Here is an 18,591-nt window from a genome sequence, read left to right as displayed (position 1 = left end):
TCCTGGCCGCTCGGGGTCCCCTCTGTTCCCACCAGCTCAGCCCTCGGGGTGGGGAGCTGCAGCCCCCCTGGCGCTGGTGGCCCTGGGGGGAGGCGATGGCTGAGGGTCGCTCTCTGGCCGAGGCCACCAGCAAAAGCAGCCTCTGAGCACCGGCCTTCCCTGAACCCTTGCCCTGGAACTGTAGCTGAGTCAGCTCAGCGGTGCCCGAGCAGTTTGTACGGCACCTTTGTGAAGTACATGACTTGTTAGAGGTCTTTTCCAACCAAAACGACTCTATGATTCTACGTGTTTGGTCACGGCAGGGTTTCTCCTACTTTGTAAATGCAACCAGCAGCTATTAGAAACTCACCTGTAGAGGTCTGCGAGACATTCCGACTGCGGAATAGTCATTTATGTGAGGCTTTCCTTTTAAAAACAAACCGAGACAAACCTGCAGTCTGACAAAAGCGCTGGGATAAGAATCTGTCAGATGAACGTTTCTAGTAGCAAGTTTCCCTCAGTGCCGCGGCACAAGCAGCTCTTGATTCCGCTCTGAGGAGAAGTGGAGGTGCTTCCTATTGCACGGCTTTTCTTAGGAAGCTGCTGCTGGTGGTGAAGTACATGTAGCAAAGAATTTATTAGGAATATGCCGTGCTTTCAAAGTGTCTCCTCTCTCTCCTGTCCTCTTACTGCTGCAGGAAGTAGGTTTAGAGACCGATTTCTCTGTGAGACAGAATAACCCCTGTCGCACACTGGTTAACGATTTGAAATTAAAATGTTAGTGGAGGTAGGATGCAAGTTTAGTGGTGCGGTTGTAAAGAGGGCTGTTAGACCCCATTTTAGGATGAAAACAGCAAATTGGACACGAGGAACATTGTTGCTCTTTATACCAGATATAAATGGTGTATCCTTCTATGGAGAGAGTAACAGATTTAACGTATTTTATTGCTAGTTAAATCTAATTCATGGTGCTCAATGCAGATTTCAAGGCTCAAGGGATTTAGATTACTCTGCATTAGCAGCTTTCGGCTGTCGTTTCCCGCTGTGTTTGAGTGCAGGCTGTGGTCGAAAAGGCTTTGTGGGCAAAGGTGCAGATGCGGGTCCCGGCCCCAGGGACCCCGGCTTGCTCCTGTCCCCTGGCTGTACGGCACCTCCGCTGCGGTGCCCCAGGGCAGGGACCCTGCCAGAAGAGACACAGGTCATCTCTGGTCCTCGGGACCCCCCCGATTTTGCTCTCCAGGTGGCCACACCAGCTCTGGTACTGGCACAAGGCGAAGTCCGACCAGTTCGTCCAAAAGGCCTCACCTTTCGTTCCAAAGGCTTGTGTGAACGCGGCTGATGTGCGTGCCTGGTACCCCGACCGCAATGGGAAAAGAAAGATCTCGAGTGCAGGAAGGGAATAGAATAAAATAGAGATCCTTTGGGTTTGTGGTTATTTCAGTGCTTTTCTCAAGACACCTTTCTCTAGCCCTGAGCCCTGGGTATGGGTGTTTCATCCTCCTGGGAAGTGAGGGCAGCCCTGCTGGAGCTTTATTTGGGATTGAAGCTCTCGGATATGCAGAACCTCCTGGAAAACTGCCCTGAAAGGGAAAACAAAACGCTGTTCTTTCAGATGGACTCTCATGAGTGCTAGGAGTGATTACTGGCTGTTTCTGTAACAGCAGCTAAGGTTGGTTTAGGTGTGTTTTAGTCATGTTTAGGCAAAACCGATGTTGTAGCAGTGTCACTCATGATGCTGCAGTGCTGCAAAGCTGTTGACCAGTCTCTGCACCTCTGGGATCTCACATCTAATTCAGGATGGACCAGAATGAGTACAGACCCATCCTAATTGGCTAGCTAAGTTAATGAATTTCCCTGCAACTGATTGCGCGGCAGCAAACCGACCCATGTCAGGCATTGTGTGAGCAGCGAGGCTGCAGCCAGGAAGGGACCGTGTCCTCTCTTGCTCCACTGTGTTAACCAGCAAAGGTCTCCAGCAGTCACCGAAGTCAAATGGAGAAGAAACTTCAAGGGGACAAAGCTGCTGTTCACTGGCTGGGTACTTCGTTACTGCGCCCTGCGAATGTGCGCGTGCAGGCACAAGGTCACTTGGGGTTTTACAAATGTAACTATGAACCACGTTCCAGCTTTCAGAAATAATTTTAGGTGCAACTCAACAACATGTTAATAAGCCATTACCTAATCAAGCCAACAGAAATGATGCAGATGCAATATTTTTTTTCAAAATAACATGGGAATAGTTGTACCAGTCCAGACCAGAGGTCCTTTTAGTACACTATTCAGTGTTTGGTTGTGATCAATAGCATATATATATAGGGAAAAAATAAAAGAACAGGACAAGATTATGATGATAGTTCCCTGGAATACCCTATCAACTCGATAGCTGAGGACTTTCTGAACAAGAGGAGTTATCTTTAACAGTCCTTACACTAGTGTTCTTCCAGGACTTTGTCCAATCCTGTTTTGAAATAACATAAACTCTGAGCTCCCATAGCCTCCTGTGATAAAATCTCAGTGTTTAGTGAAGTTTTGTGCATGAAATATCTCCTTTGATTTGAATTCTGTGGCTGTCAGCCTTATTTGGTGCCACCCAGTCAGTCTTCTAAGAGAGGAGGTGATTCAGTTTTCCCCTTCTCCGTGCTACTCATGGTGCTAGGTCTCTTCCATACCCACATCAGTTGTTTCGTTTCCAGTATGTTTCATGTTTCACTGTAAAAGGCCCCATTTTGTCCTTTTGACAATTCTTTTTGAGGCGCTCTGTACTTTCTCCAGTAATAACCTTTTATGTTACAGGGATGCAGTAAACTTACAGGTACTAAACTGTGCTTACTGGTAGAGAGGTTCTGATCTCTGCTGCCATCAGGGCTTGGTAAGCAGTTACATCTAAACAAAAACCTCAGCTCTAATGCCCGCTGAATCGAGTGGGAGCCCTTCCATCGACTTTGGGCAGGAGCCTAAATCAAACCACACTAAAAGCATTTTGCAGGAATACAACTCAAAGTGGAAGTGGCTATAAAACAAAAGTGGTCTTGACTTGACTTCATCACTCATTTCCGAAAGGTAAGAAATGCGAAAGCAGACTTTAAACACCAACAGACAAACTCATTTTCTGAGTTCTGCTGCTAAGTGTCGGCAGTCTGATGCTGTCTGAGGCAGTAATTCGCGTGCCTTTTGTATGGCACTGCCATGGAAAGCAATCCCTGCCACAGCCTCCCGGTCCTGCCCACTCTTTTCGCCCACCATGTCGTGAACCAGATGGTGGAACGGAACCAGATGGGAAGATTTGGTTTCTTTTAATTGGTGGGGAGAGGTGGTGTCTGCTCCTCTTCCAATGTTCTTGTGTCAATTTTAATCCCCCAATCAAACACACTGTGGAGCCACAGAAGACATCCTGCTAGCAAATATTCTGTTTATTTCATTGCAAAAGACGCGTGTGCAGGCTGGCTATCGGCTGGTCTCACAGAGCCAGCTCGCGGCAGGGTCGGGCGGGCGCCGGTGGAGGCGCAGGGAAGCGGTGGGCTGTAGGCTCTGCCCTGGAACCGCCCCTTCCATTGCTGCCTGCAGCGTCGTGTTAGGAAGCACATCTCTAGGAACACGGTAACTGGGTTATTGATGCTCAGGTTGCCCAAATCCCTTTAAAACAATGGTAATGTAATCACTGTAATTCCCAAAGTGAAAAGCAGAAGGTGGGTTTGGGTTTTTCCTCTCTTTGAATTACACTGCCTGCGTACAGCTGTTCAAAATTTAATCTGGTAGCACGTTAGCTCCTGCTCCAAGTAAATTTGCTGGACAGCCAGAGAGACTGAACAGCACGGTAAAATGCTAGCTTTTCCACTGTACACTGAGATAAAGAATTTTGAAGTAGAGCATGATAGAGTTGGACCTCAGTGGATACGGAAAATGGTTGTGAAGTAGTAACTGTGAATAACCTTCTACTTAATTGCTTTGGCAATAAACAAGATATGAACGACTGAATCTTTAAATGCAGCTTCAATTGACATAATATTGGAAATTAATTGAAAAAGGTGAAAAATTTGAGTGCCGTTTTAGATCTTGGCTTTTAATTCAAAGCCATTTTTTCCTTGCCTTTGCTTTGTATTTGAATTTTGTCTGTAAGCCTACTCCTGTAAGGAGCCGCCGTGGCCATGGGACTCTAGCCTTTGCCAGTCTCAACAGTGCTCACTTGTAAGGGTTGTTTCCCTTTTCAGGCTTCGCTTTTGTTGGAGTTATTTCTTGTAGCTGTTGTCTAGACGTTTGGGACTGAAGAGGAATAGTTCTCCATCCCTGTGCAGCAACGCACAGTGAGTGGAATACCTCCCACATCCGTAACATCGCGTACTCACCACTGCATGCATCGTTGATTTACTGGACTAGATACGGTAGTTTTGACAGCAGTTGCTTCTATTTGACCATAGTGGTTGCTCTTTGCCCAGCACAGTTCCTCTCAAAGCTCAGGTGGCATTAGTGTGTTGTTGGATTGGTTTTCTGGCTATTCTTATCTGATTTTCTGTTTCCAAGGAGTGGATTTCCCAGCAATTCCCGCTGAAGCAATTATTCTTCTTGGCTAAGGTGAACAAAGCCAGCTTTCAGGATATCCTTTGCTGGGAATATAAGGGCTAACTCTTGGAAGAATCTGGGTTTTGCAGTGAGGAAAGGGGTGGAATTATCAGTACTGAATTCTTCCCGGGGCTGCATCTCGCGTGATGTTGAGTCAATCATGAACTTGCCAGGAAAGCTGTCTTCAGGCCTTGTCTGTCTTCACAACTGTGTTTGTGTAGCCGGGTTCTGACCCTGTCACAGCAAATGAAGTTGAGTGGTATGGTACAGCAGCCACCTTCTCAATGTAAATGTGTATGTCAGCTGGGTGTGTATATAGTCATCCTAAACGTGTTGTTTATATTTTATAGCAGTTTGCTCTAAGGAAAAAAAAACCTGGCACCTCATGGTGCAACATGCTCCCTATGGAGAAGACAAGATTGGAGTTTGAATGCTGATGAGTGGCATCTGCAGTGAGGGAAATGCAATCCAGAGTGTCCCGCCAAACAGAGAGGTACTAGAGAAATGCAAACAGTGTGAATAATTAGGTCCGCACCTTTTAAAGCACTGCTTTTCTCCTCATTAATTTGCTGAGGACACAAGCACACAACAATGAGGCATTTATGAAATTCTCTGTTTCATCTTCTGCTGTGATCAGTTCTGGGAGAGCATTTCAGGGCCTACAGGAGAGCTGGAGAGGGACTTTTTACAAGGGCACGTAGTGATAGGACAAAGGGTAATGGCTTCAAACTGGAAGAGGGGAGATTTAGATGAGATCTGAGGCAGAAATTCTTGGCTGTGAGGGCGGTGAGCCCCTGGCCCAGGTTGCCCAGAGAAGCTGTGGCTGCCCCATCCCTGGAGGGGTTCAAGGCCAGGTTGGATGGGGCTTGGAGCAACCTGGGCTGGTGGGAGGTGTCCCTGCCCAGGGCAGGGGGTGGCACTGGGTGGCCTTTAAGGTCCCTTCCCACCCAAACCGTTCTGTGATTCTATGTCCAAACCAAACATTTATATACTTAAGTCCAGTTGATTTGGTGTCTTCTCAAGCCTTTTTTTTTTTTTTTTTTCCCAAAGGCTCCTGTGTTCGATGCTGTCAGCGTATGACAGTTTTGTGTGGCATACGGAACTGATGGTGTGTTTCAAAGCTCCTTACACTTGTCAGAAACCTCGAGTCTGCATGATAGTCTGGAACCCAGGGATCTTGTGTTTTGCACTTGGCAAAACGCAGTAACACGATCCATCTGTTGGCTGTTGAATTAGAAATCAAGGAAAACAAAGTCCATGCGGAGAGGGTGTACCTATAGTAGAGTGTGTGATAATGATGATTTCAAGGGTGATATTTTTTACAAGCAATTGTATTGTAAGAATTCATCTCCGTCGAAGGATGAGTGTTTTAAATCACATTGCTGAGATTTCCAAGGGCTTTGGGTTGCCCCATAGTCAAGTATCACATTTACTTTGGTCACATCACCATGTTGTGTCTGAACTATCACGTTCAATGGCATGAAGGGATCTTTGTTCTTTCTTGGCTTGTTTGGTGCTGTAAGAAAAAAAAAATTGCTTTTATTTGTGATTGTAGACCTTAAAAAATGTCTTTAGCATAGATACGGTCCTGTAAACAGGACACTGCTGAAGCTGGAAGACGTGTGTGTGTGTGTGTGTGTTTTCATGATTTCTGTAGTTCATCCTGGGCAGGTCACTTTCCTGTGTCTTAATTTCCTTAGCCCTGATGTAGAAATTAATGATGATTAACTTCCTTTCTAAATTGTCCCAAGCCTCACCGTGATTAAATGTGCTGCATATGTGCTGAGTAGTATTATTATAGCATAAAACTGTAATGAAAATGAAAATTAAAAAAATAAAGAAGCATTGCAAAAACATGTCTTTGAAAGAGAGGGGCTGGTCGGGCTCTTGGGGGAGCGTCTTTTGTTCGCCATTGCAGGTAGGCGGCAGCTGGCCCCAGAAGCAGCTTGAGAAACACGTGTGTTCACGACCAAAAGTCCCTGGGGACTCAAAGAAAGCCCAGCAGGGCAGTGGCTTCTGCAGAAAGAGCAGGATTGTGCCTGTACACACCCATAAATTATCCCATCCAGAGGGAGCTGGGTGTTTAGGTATTCTCATTGTTTGGAAATTTGTTGTTGGGAAAATATTAACAACCTCACAGCGCGTAGTTGTTTGCTGTGTCGGAGCGGATTGCCAGTCCCTTGAGGCAGAGGCTGTCTGGGTCTGCCTTCCCCAGAGCCAAGCACTTTGTCAGCACTCAATTAGACCTGTACGTACGGCTTCGTGCTGACTCAGAGCTCAAAGATAGCCACTATTTTTTTTCTTGTCGAGCATCCCTGCATAGAGAGAGCAAGCTATTTTTACCTGAACCGGAACCTTTCTAGCATTATTCCTGGTAGGAAAAAATAAACCCCGTGTGCTTGAAGTCAAAACGGAAAGAAGAGATCTTTTCTTGGAGGTGCCTGTGATCCTCTCAACCTTCCGTACCTGAGGAAGTGCCGCCTCTGCCCGTGCCTCTGTCAGTGCCTCGCTCCCCTCTTGGTCACGCTCCGCGGACGGCCTGATGGCAGAAGGAGCCCCTCTCTGGGCCACAAAGGGCTGGTCAGTCCCAGCAAGAAAAGAGCAAGTGAGAGAGGCAACAGCGTCTTTGGAATCAAGGGGTGGAAAGCTGATGGGTCAGAGCCATTTCAGGGAACAGTTGTGGAATCAAGCTGCTAAATTTTTGTTTGGAGGGAAAGAAGAGTAATAAAGTCTAGTTCCAGTAGGCAGGAGGGTTTTGTGACTCTTAAAAATAAAGTCTATAGTTTCTCCCTCTCCCCTCATCTCCTTTGCTTCCACTCCCTGGGGACTTGCTTTTCCATAGGGACAGCCCTGGAGAGGGGAGCGTGTGGGCTGAACGGTGCCTCCCTGGCTGTAATCCCTCAACGGTGACCCAAGCTGCGGTGCGTGGAGGAGGCAGGAGAGGCTGGGGAGGATGGGTTCCTTCTCTGGTGGGTGTTTGGGTGGAGGAGAAGGGAGGGAAGTGTAAGATTTTTATACTACTTCTTTTTTGCTGCGCATTTTTGTAATTCCAGCCATGCACAGAAGCAGCTGGGCAGTGCTGGCTGGGACGGTGCTTGTGCACCTGTAGAGGGTGGGACAGGCATTCGGAGGCAGAAATAGACACCAAGCCATCCTGTTCAGGCAATTACACTCTTCCTGTGTTCTCACCGCAGTCGGCATTTCAGCGGCTACGCCACAAAGGGAGGTATAAAGACAAATGTGATCTTTCAAAAATACCTGTACTTAAAAGTACCTCCCTCCTGGGATGGCATTCATTATGTGTCTGTTTATTCATCCTTTGCTCACACGATAATTTGCTCCTGCAGAAATGTGTCTCGGCTCCACCCAGTGCTGGGACCGAGCCGCTTCTGCTGGCACTGCTGGAGATCATTTACCAAGAGAAGTGAGCTGCACGGCATGCATAATGGCGACTGACATGGCTATACCTGCCCACAGGTGCTCCGAACACCATCGCTGCCTTTGCGGTAGCTCATCCCAAATCCCAGTAGATTTCTGACTCTCCCCTGGCTTGCGCTGTACGTCTCTTCGAGAGCTGCTAATATTCTGGGACAGAAGAGGAGCTGTTGATTGGGAAGAGGCAAATGAAATGCCAGCCTCTGTCACCGCACTCTCCTAATATAAAAGATTTGTGGCAGTGGGATGAGCCAAAGCCGCAGCTGCTGTGGTGTCGCTTGGGTATTAATAGGGATGTGGGAGAGTGCAAGGAGCAGAAAATGCTGAGGAAGAGGGGAGAGGAGCCAGATAGGAAGAGGCTGGCACAAGTGCCAGGCTCCTTTACGGGAATGCATCCCTCTGCGCTATGCTGGGGCCATCTTCCTCTTCATATTAATCATGTCTCTGCTGCCCCTCTCTCCAGCTGAACGTGCTGGCAGTTTCTGTCTTCTGGTGTTCCGTTGTCGCAGAACCTCGACTCCTGGTCTAGGGTAACTGGGGTTTCCATCCCGCCTAGTAACATGCCCTAGTTGCATTCACCTCTGTTCTGCCAACCCCGGCTGTTGTCAGGAGTCTCGGCTGTCATTTGCAGGAGTAATTGCAAAAATTGATTCATGGGAAATGCCTGTAACAGGCTGATCCTTTTGACAGACCACACAGCCATCATATTCTGCATTTATTTGAGTCAATCAAGGCTCTAATGCATATTTGGGTCATAAATACTCGGATATAAATTGCATTTATTACTATGACAGCTGAGTTCTGTTACCTGTTATTTATCAGGTTCTGTTGTCCTTTCCTTTTACACCTTGTGGAGCTGTCAAGTCAGCGGCTTACCAGTGACAAAGCTCACAGCTCAGTTCAGAATCTTCCAAAAATAAATTCTCCGGAGGGATTTGAGTAACAGCAGGACGTATGTTGTTGGAAAGGCATTGGGTGATCTTTTTGTTGGTTTGTTTTATTGGAAAGAGGAGTTTTGTGCTCTTGGCCTGCGTTTGCCCAAATTCCAGAATTAGACTTTGCATTTATGATCCAGAGGTCATTGAATCTAATAATCCCACTGATTAATGTGAATTTTGGATCACACCCTCCATGCCTCAAAGTTGAATTAATCAGGTTATTCGGTGTTTGAAATGGTGGGATGCCGACTTGGATGTTTCTAATTTTCCCTTGGAAGCTTTTTTAGCTTTGTGTCTTTTTACATCGTGAAAATGGCAGGATATCTCATTCTGAGATGAATGAATTTCAGTGTCCTTCCAAGGGTAAGGTCAAATTGCAATGAGCACACTCCTCTGTGCGAGTCAGAGTCATTTTCTGCTTCTCATCCCCAATAAACAGGCACATATTCTTCGTGCCAGGTTGCCGCACCCGCTTTGCAAGGTGCCGAGCACTTTGGTGTTAATTCAGGAAAGCACTTAATCATGGAATTGATGACTCTGAAGTGCTTAATATAAGCATGTGCTTAAGTGCCTTGTTGGACTGGGGCCCGCGCAGATGTAGCCTTGTGGAGTGGAGATTTGTGAGACACTTCCCCACCTGGAGCACTGTGCCCAGCTCTGGGGCCTCAGCACGAGAAGGACACGGAGCTGTTGGAGCGGGGCCAGAGGAGGCCCCGGAGCTGCTGGGAGGGCTGGAGCCCCTCTGCTGTGGGGACAGGCTGAGAGAGCTGGGGGGGTTCAGCCTGGAGAAGAGAAGGCTCCGGGGAGACCTTCCAGCCCCTTCCAGGCCCTAAAGGGGCTCCAGGAAAGCTGGGGAGGGACTCTGGAGCAGGGAGTGTAATGACAGGACAAGGAGTAATGGCTTCAAACTGGAAGAGGGGAGATTGAGATGAGATACTCTGAAGACATGCTTCACTGTGAGGGTGGTGAGCCCCTGGCCCAGGGTGCCCAGAGAAGCTGTGGCTGCCCCATCCCTGGAGGGGTTCAAGGCCAGGTTGGACGGGGCTTGGAGCAACCTGGGCTGGTGGGAGGTGTCCCTGCCCAGGGCAGGGGAGTGGAATGAGATGCTCTTTAAGGTCCCTTCAACCCAGACCATTCTGTGATTCTTTCATTCTGCTCTCCTAGAGCCAAGTTCACTGGAAACCAAGGGTCTCGGGGCTGTGCAGCTCAGGGAGATGGGCTGTGCTGCAGGGGTGGGTGAGCATGACAAGAGTGTAGGAAAGTGGTCATTTATTCAGCCGGGCAGTCCCTGTCCTGCAGCTGAGCAGGGCGCCTGGCTCAGCAGAACGGTGGGGCTCTGGGACTACCCCAAGCCTTGCACGGACCGACGGGGTGGGGGCCTGCGAGAGCGGAGACCGGCGCTGGAGGCAGAACCCAACAACCAGCCCCGTCCGGCAAAGCCGGGCTCTGCGCCGGAGCGTGGGTGCCACAGGGAGGGGGCGGCGGGATTTGGGGAGAGGTGCAGGAGCTGCGTGTTCTGTCAATAGGGATTATACTCCAGTTTAACAGCAACGTTGTTTGTAGCATTAAGATTAAAATATGTGTGGTATCGTGTTGCTTCTTTTATGTCAACATTTCTGTATCATCTCCGTTTATTTGACTCTAAATGTAAAAAGAGTAAATCTGTAATTCCTATCAAATATCATAGTGCAAATGCGATAATCACACAGTCACGTGGCTCGCAAAATGTAGATGCAAATGGACATGTATTATTTATAAAGCAGCTTTGACATCTTAATATATTAAAAAAGAAGAGACATTTAGCTCATTTCATAGTTCAGCATTGTACGCTTTTTTGAGCTATTGCATATCATCATCCATGAAAAATTCATAATTTGGGTCTTAACCGCTTTAATTTTACGCACACATTCCAAGCAGAGGGGTGTGTCCTCCGCTCTTGCCTTTTTTTTTCCCCTATTATATTCCCCCACCCCCTTTTTATACAATTAAAAGTAGACAGCTAGGGTTAGACAATACCAAAAGCCCACTCTGCCTTCCAAAAACTGCCTGGTAATTAATGAGAGTCACAACTCTGTGACTAAAGGGGGATCTCCTGGTGTTCTACTGTCCCTCCCAAATCCTTCTGGGTTTGCTGAACCCAAGACAGTCAGTGAAAGAAGTTGTTCATCCTGCAGGGCAGCAAAATCGACGTAGTTGCTCTCATCTCAGTCCCTAACGTGGACAGACAAAAGCCAGGTATAAATGGGCTTAAAATCTGGCGGTTTCTGCCAAGTTCCCAGTTAATCGTGAATGTGGTGTGAGTGCCTCCTGTCAGGAGTTTCCAGTGGTGTCACTGGCCAGATGGATTTGAGCGAGGCTGGAGGAGCGAACTCTGGAGCCGAGGAGGTTCTGCAGAGGTTTTTCTGGCTAACGTGGGTGGGTGCTTGGGGGTTTTGCCGGGAAGCAAAGGGGAAAGGTGAACTTACAGCCTTTCAGAAGAGGACATTCCCGCCTGTTAGGGCTTTCTAGGTTAAAACTCTTTCTTGTAGTGAAATCATTGCTCAGTGATGGGTTTCAATAGAAGTTCAGTACTGGCTGAAGCACCCAATGAGGAGACAGGAGGTTTGTAACTACAGGCTGGTGCCAGTAGGCTGAGCGGAATGTTAGCTGTTTTTTCTTACTGTTTCATGGTTGCCTTAAAATACTGCTAGAAAAGACGGAGAACTTCAGTTTCTCTGGCCTGTTTCTCTCTGGTCTCTTCTGCAAGAGCCAACAAGGAGCCTTGGGCTTGCTTTCTGTTTGCTTGAAATTCCTCCCAACCTCCACTTCACCTTCTCGGGGACGTTTGGGCAGAAGCTCTTCATTTATTCTGTCCTGGTTTCGCCCATCCCCGCACGCTGAGCTGGCAGCAGACTGAGGGGCTGGTGCTTTCAGATGTAATACGGGTTTGCTGCTCTGAAGTTTCCCTGGGAATGAAAAATCTGTTTGATTAAGGAAACACTGACTTCTGAAAGCCCATCAGCCTGCACAACTTTGTAAGTCAGGGCTGCAGAACGTCTAATTAAATGGAACTGCTCTCTAGAGGATTTGGCTTGCAGAAAATTAGTTTTCATGTTCTTGGCCTGATGTTTATTAAACGTTTCTCTCCTTTTTCTCTGCTTTGCAGTTTTCATCTGTAGTTTCATGGTTGCGGCACCCATCTTTGGTTACCTTGGTGACCGTTTCAACAGAAAGATCATTCTCAGCTGTGGGATCTTCTTTTGGTCAGCTGTCACTTTTTCAAGCTCCTTCATCACTGAACAGGTAAGAGCTTTGCAGGGTGTCCCGAAAAGAGGAACGATATGTTCCTAAAAACTCCCCATGCCCCATGAGCGTGTCCAAGGGGAACATATCCCTCTGGAGTGTATTTGACATACAGTACTGCGATACCTGACCGTCTACGGGTCACGTGTGATCTGTGTAACTGCGTTTTCTTAACTGTGAAAGCTGTTATTCTTTGAACATCCACATTCATAAAAAATAACAGGTGAAGTATATCTAAGCAAGAGTTGCTGTTGACATAAGGGTTTTGTATTAAGGGCGATTCTAAAGAAGCTTTAAAAGGCTTTTTAAAAAGACTTTAAAAAAAATTCCATGGCTCTATAGTGGTTCTCTTGTCTTCTGATATGTAGAGAAGCCACTGGATCCTCTTGGGAGGTCTGCTTGTGGTAGGCTGAATGACAAAACACACCCAGCGGTGGTTTTACGCGTGTGCTTTGTTCCATGCCCAACACAGGCAGTGAAGGTGGACGATAACATAGGGATCAGATGTAGTTTCAGCTCCTTTAACACTGGTTGATGGATATCTCTGGGGAACTGATGATGGAGTTCTCAGGCGCGCTGAGTTTTTTCAAGCCATGCACAGCATCCCTCGCCTTTCGGGACAGCCACAGTACCCCATGTCGAGGAGGACTCGTTGCATTCATTTCCTTGCCTGTCAGAGGTACTTGGAGGAAACAATGATCTGGCAGTTTCTGTGGAAAAAATATCCTCTCGTTTAAATCATATTATAGAGGAGGTTTAATTGCTGCAGGTGGCAACATTCCTGGAGAGACAAATCGCAGCTCCTGGCATCATCAGAGTGATTTCCCCAGGGGAGGCAGGGGCATTCCTCATCCTTTCTGGCCATCTGCGTTCCAGAGATTGCAACCTTGTGGTCACGCCTAAAGAATGACAACCGGGGACTAAACCTCTCCGCCCTACTCCCTCCTGCCCACACACACGCTCTGCAGTTTCTAATAAAAGAGAACTTCCACCTAAAGTGGGCAGTGACAGTCACACGTCTGGCTGGCTTTCACGTTGGACTGATTGTTGCTGCATTTCTAAAGAAAAATGCATGTGGCCAAATGTGGAAGCCTTTAACTCAGTAAATTGTTATGGTTTATAATTGGCCAGGAAGCATCCTTTCCAAAAAAGGAACATCTCCCATCTAAAATGAAAAGGGTGTTTTGGTTTTCTCTTTGTTTTTTGGAGTTTTTTTAATTTATCTTCATAATGATCGCAAAAGCAGCTGTGATCAGAGCCCAAAGAGGGAAGCTTTCCTCATAAAACATGAAGGAACCAGTTACCTGCTTTTAAACACTTCTCACGTTATGAACACGCATTCACGGCCAGGTTCTCATTGCTCTCTCTCAATGGACCTAGTCCTGTGGTTGCAAGTACTGGAACACTGGAACTGGCTGATGTAGTATGTGTTTTCAGAGTTGATTTTCAGTTTAAGGCTTTGGGACGTGTTAGCTGAAGTAGTTCAGGGATTAATATACATGGTCATCAGTATAGAGGAGCTCAGAGTGGAAGCGGCATATTTTTAGACAAAGAAAGGGAGAATAATGTTTATAAAGCTGGATTATGTTTGGAATTCCAAATCACAATGGTTTGGAAGTCATAAGAGAGACAAGAGCAAAATAGCCAGACCTGAGTTAATTCCTCCTGGATTTTCTCAGTACTAACTGTGGACCCAAACTATGACCTTGGACAAAAAATGCAGCAATAATGAGAAAAATCTCCGGTCCTGATTTTACTGTGATCCTCAACTCTACCAGAAAACTTAATCTATTAAGCTAGAGGCCTCATGCCCAGCCCTTGTTATCGACTCCAGGAGATGATGGAGAATTTTGCAGCTGCTGCAGGGATGTGCTCTACCCAGTGGCTGCAGCAGTTGGGCAAGGTCGTAAGAATAACCCCAGCTTCACCTGGTATCCCTGCTACTCTGGTATCCTTTAGGGATGCCTGGTCTCTAATTGGGAAGACATGTCACATCGAACAAGGTGAATTCCTGAAGTACTAATGAGAAAAAGAGTCAGAGAGGAGCTGATGCAGCTTTTTTTTCTTTATGCAGTGACTAACTAGGCATTTTTCCTGATCTTTGTCTTCTAGGATTCATTTGAGGAGCAAAACACTGGCTCTTCTCTCAACATTTTTGCTTTCTTTCTTTAAAGACTGTATGTTCATCAATGACCTGGATGAGGGGATAGAGTGCACCCTCAGCAAGTTTGCTGATGACACAAAGCTGGGGCGGGTGGCTGACACAGCAGAAGGCTGTGTCGCCATCCAGAGAGACCCGGACAGGCTGGAGAGTTGGGCAAAGAGGAACCTTATGAAATTCAACAAGGGCAAGTGTAGGGTGCTGCACCTGGGGAGGAATAACCCCATGCACCAGGACAGGTTGGGGGTGACCTGCTGGAGAGCAGCTCGGTGGAAAGAGACCTGGGAGTCCTGGTGGACAACGGGATGACCATGAGCCGCAATGTGCCCTTGTGGCCAAAAAGGCCAATGGCATCCTGGGGGGCATCAAGAAGAGTGTGGCCAGCAGGTGGAGGGAGGTCATCCTCCCCCTCTGCTCTGCCCTGGTGAGGCCGCACCTGGAGTACTGTGTGCAGTTCTGGGCTCCCCGGTTGAAGAAGGCCAGGGAACTGCTGGAGAGGGGACAGCAAAGGGCTACCAAGATGCTGAGGGGACTCGAACACCTCTCTTATGAAGAAAGACTGAGGGATTTGGGTCTCTTCAGTCTGTAAAAAAGACGACTGAGGGGGGATCTTATCAACACTTATAAATACTGAAAGCGTGGGTGACAGGAGGATGGGGCCAGGCTCTTTTCAGTGGTGCCTGGGGACAGGATAAGAGGTCACGGGCACAAAGTTGACCATGGGAAGTTCCATCTCAACGTGAGGAGGAACTTCTTTACCCTGAGGGTGGCAGAGCCCTGGCACAGGCTGCCCAGGGAGGTGGGGGAGTCTCCGTCTCCGGAGACATTCCAACCCCGCCTGGACGCGTTCCTGTGCCACCTGCTGTGGGTGACCCTGCTCTGGCAGGGGGCTGGACTGGGTGATCTCCAGAGGGCCCTGCCAACCCTATGATTCTATGTGTGTTTGTCAAGGAGGAAGGCTGGGAGCTGAAATATGAATAACTCTTTGCTGGCACAAATAAAAGCAGTAGCGAGGCTACTGTAAGTAGGTAAGTATTCACACCCAAGCCAACATGAGAACACAAGGCTAGAAGGAGCAAGTTGGCACAGGTTGGGCCCGTTGAAATACAGAAAACTCCTTTATGTGTCGACAGCAAAGATACTGAACTAGGGGAGAAACAACAGCCATTCCGTAGAAACAGTAAAGTGTGTCTTGAGGGATTGCCTTTCTTCAAATTTTGACAGCGCGTAGTGCCTCGTGCATGCTATCACTGTGTAATTAAATAGAGTACACATCCGCAGAGTTGACATTGGGAGTGTAAATGGAAAGAGGCAGCTTAACAAAGGCAGAAAGCAGCTACAGAGCTGGTAGAGTCCAAAGGCACCCAATTTGTAATGGGTTTTGGCAGTTTGTCATTAATATTAGTTCCTTGCTAAATTTGGACACTTAAATGAAAACAATCAAAATGCTATCATTTGACTGAATAGCTAGATTATTTGTAATTTATTCTGCAAACGAGCATACAGAAAAGGATGTGTTAATTCTTATCTGCCAAGTTATTCAATAAAGAAATACCGATGTGGCAAGAAAAGGACGTGGAGTGAGAAACTACCTCAGAGTGATGGATTTTAGATCTGGAAAAAAGGATTGGAGCACAGTGAAACAGCTCATCTAAGATCCTATCTAAAGGCTATTTCATGCTGTTTGGGTTAAAAAGATAGCGACTGAAAATCGGCGGATAAAACAGGGAGTTGGCTATATGTGCCATGCAGACACGTAGTTGCTAAGAGAACACTGCGTTAAGGTTTGTAACCACTTATTAAAATATCCTTAGTTATTTATTACCAAATATCTGTGGGCTTTTAACATGGAATAAGGAACGTCAAATAAATGAAGAATGAATCTCTTATCTGCTAGTAGCTAATAAATAACTAAATAATAAGCTCTCACAAAGGAAAAAAGAAAATCAGCCCAAAATTTAAGGATAGCTCCAGAGTATATAGGAGGTGATGGTTACAGACAACAGCAATGCATTAATTCCCTGCATAGCAAAATAGAAACAGGACAACTAGATACTTCAATGTTTGGTTACTGTTCGTGAGGTCCTAAATGACATTTAAAACAAATCAAAATAAGAAACCCAAATAAATACCATATCAGAGAGTAATTCCATAAATAAATAATTACATAAATACACCTTCTTGGATAAAAATAGCTAATGATAAATTTAACTAAAAAAAATCATCAGAAGTAAGGAGGCTGAGATAAAATTGAAAAGGTCACTTTTTATTCTGTCAAATAGTGTGATTTGGTAATTTATATTAGTGCACAATTTCTCTCTAGAAAAATGAGTCCTCCTCTTCTTTTTCTCTGGTACTTGCACGTTTCTGCTCTATGTAACTCTGTTTAGCACTTCCTAAAATAAAAATCATTAACAAACTTGTTCATTAATCTAAAATTATTTAAAGTTGGTACATATTTAGGCATATCTCTAGATTAACTCCATTTATAGAAACTTCAATAAATTATGGATATATCTTAATTTGTATTTTGTAAGTACCAACACCTGCTTAGAAATCATCTCCCTTTATGCGTGCCTTTTAATCAGTTCTGCACCTGCGGGTACACAAATTTTGGTACTTTCACCTGCAAAACGCTTTCTTGTGTTGTTTTGGCTCTTGGCAAGCATTTGGAGAAAACACTGTCTGGTGGCTGGTTCCTGCTGCGTAATAAATCAGCAAAAACTAAGTGAGCTGCTCTGCAGCGGAGGGTCATATCACAGAGAAATGCACCCAGCGCAGACACCGCGAAGCGTCTTTGCCCAGGTGCATTTCATCCATACAAAAAGCTAAATATGTGTTTGTCGTCCTCTGTATCAATACAGACGCTGCTTTAATAAGTAACCAGTTTTTCCTCTAGACAGCGTTTCGAGGAGCGTAGAGCCGGGTTGCCTGTGTTGCGGCTGAGCATCCTGAGCTGGTTGCTATTCCAGGATGTCGTTGCGAAGCGTCTGTGTGTCCCAATGGCACCACTTCTCTCTTTCTGAACGGTTTCACGGGAAGCAACTTGATTATCAGGAGTGATCAGGCCACGAGCTGAGGGTTTGTTTCGGGCTGCTTGGATATCCACATCTATTAGTCATAATAATAGTTCTTACAGCTGACTGTTTTGGCCAGAAATTTGTCGTAGATGAGACCTTGCTTTGGGTTCAGACCTTCCTCTTAGCACCAGCTCCGGGGAGATGAGGACCCTCCTGGGCAGACACCACTTTCTTGCAGCACGAAGGAGGTGGAAAGTTGTGGGCTGTTCTCCCAGTCTTGTGAAATAATGCCATTCCCCGTGTAAATATCTTGAATAAAGCGTATTTCTGTGTAAAAGGGATGCTGTTTTACAGATGAGCAAAGTATTCTGTAAGTAGTTTGGCTCCACCAGGCTGGGAGACCCAGTGTACCTAATAATCAGCCAGACCAGGCTGTGGTAATGTGGGTTTGCTGGGAAACATCAGAGCTGCAGACGGTAGAAAGTTTGGAAAAAGAAAAGCAAAGAATTAACAAGGTAAATCAGGAACGTGCTTTTGAATCCTCCAGTTCTTGTTAAATATTTCTGTTTAAATGTCGATATAGCTAACATGATAAAACCCTTTTGCTCCCACTGCAAGTTAATCTGGATAGGTGTTTCTACTACTGGTTTTTTTGCCTTTCCTCTTCTTTTGATTTATCTCTGAGAGGGGAAGCAAAGAGTTCATTGTGGAATTCCAGTTAGCCTGCAGTGCTTGCTAAAGTCCTGCCTCTCAGGCTTGCCAGATGTATATTTAATTCCAAAGCTTGTCTTTCAGTGAGTGCTCAAAAAGAAGCAACAAGTTATGCGCAGTATGGAACAAATGGTTAGCTGGGTTAATTTTTAAAAAAGTAAACATAAACCCCTACACATGATGATTCACTCAAAAAAAAAAAAGTATTACAAAACATACATCTTCTCTTCCTTTGCTTCCACTGTGTAAGATAAATCCACAGTTTGAAAAACAGAAAATAACAAAACTACAAGCCCCAAGCCATGGTTTTGCACGTAAGACGGGTACTGAGCATTACCTCGGAAGCTGCACATCCATTCAGTCCCTTCCCTCCTGTGCAATTCCTGGTGGTTCCTGTGGCTGTTACGGAAGTCGGGGCTGGAGCTAACATGGGCTGTGCATGGACAAAGGCTGTTAGTTGTCTCTGGTGTATTTTGACAGCCTTTAATGTGGTACCGGGACCCTACAG

General features: G+C 46.3%; 1 protein-coding gene across 2 annotated transcripts in view; it reads left to right on the top strand.

The window, feature by feature from the left end:
- The window catches only part of SPNS2 (SPNS lysolipid transporter 2, sphingosine-1-phosphate), a 141,323-nt gene that overhangs the window by 52,432 nt on the left and 70,300 nt on the right, over window positions 1–18,591 (top strand). For both annotated transcript variants that reach the window (XM_074594250.1, XM_074594249.1), the window contains exon 3: window positions 12,055–12,191. In XM_074594250.1, the coding sequence (XP_074450351.1) occupies window positions 12,055–12,191 (137 nt within the window). The remainder of the gene's footprint in view (window positions 1–12,054; window positions 12,192–18,591) is intronic.

The sequence above is a fragment of the Larus michahellis genome, chromosome 7 (assembly GCF_964199755.1).
Source record: "Larus michahellis chromosome 7, bLarMic1.1, whole genome shotgun sequence".
Taxonomy (NCBI): Eukaryota; Metazoa; Chordata; class Aves; order Charadriiformes; family Laridae; genus Larus; species Larus michahellis.
This window is presented reverse-complemented; position numbering and strand designations above follow the sequence as displayed.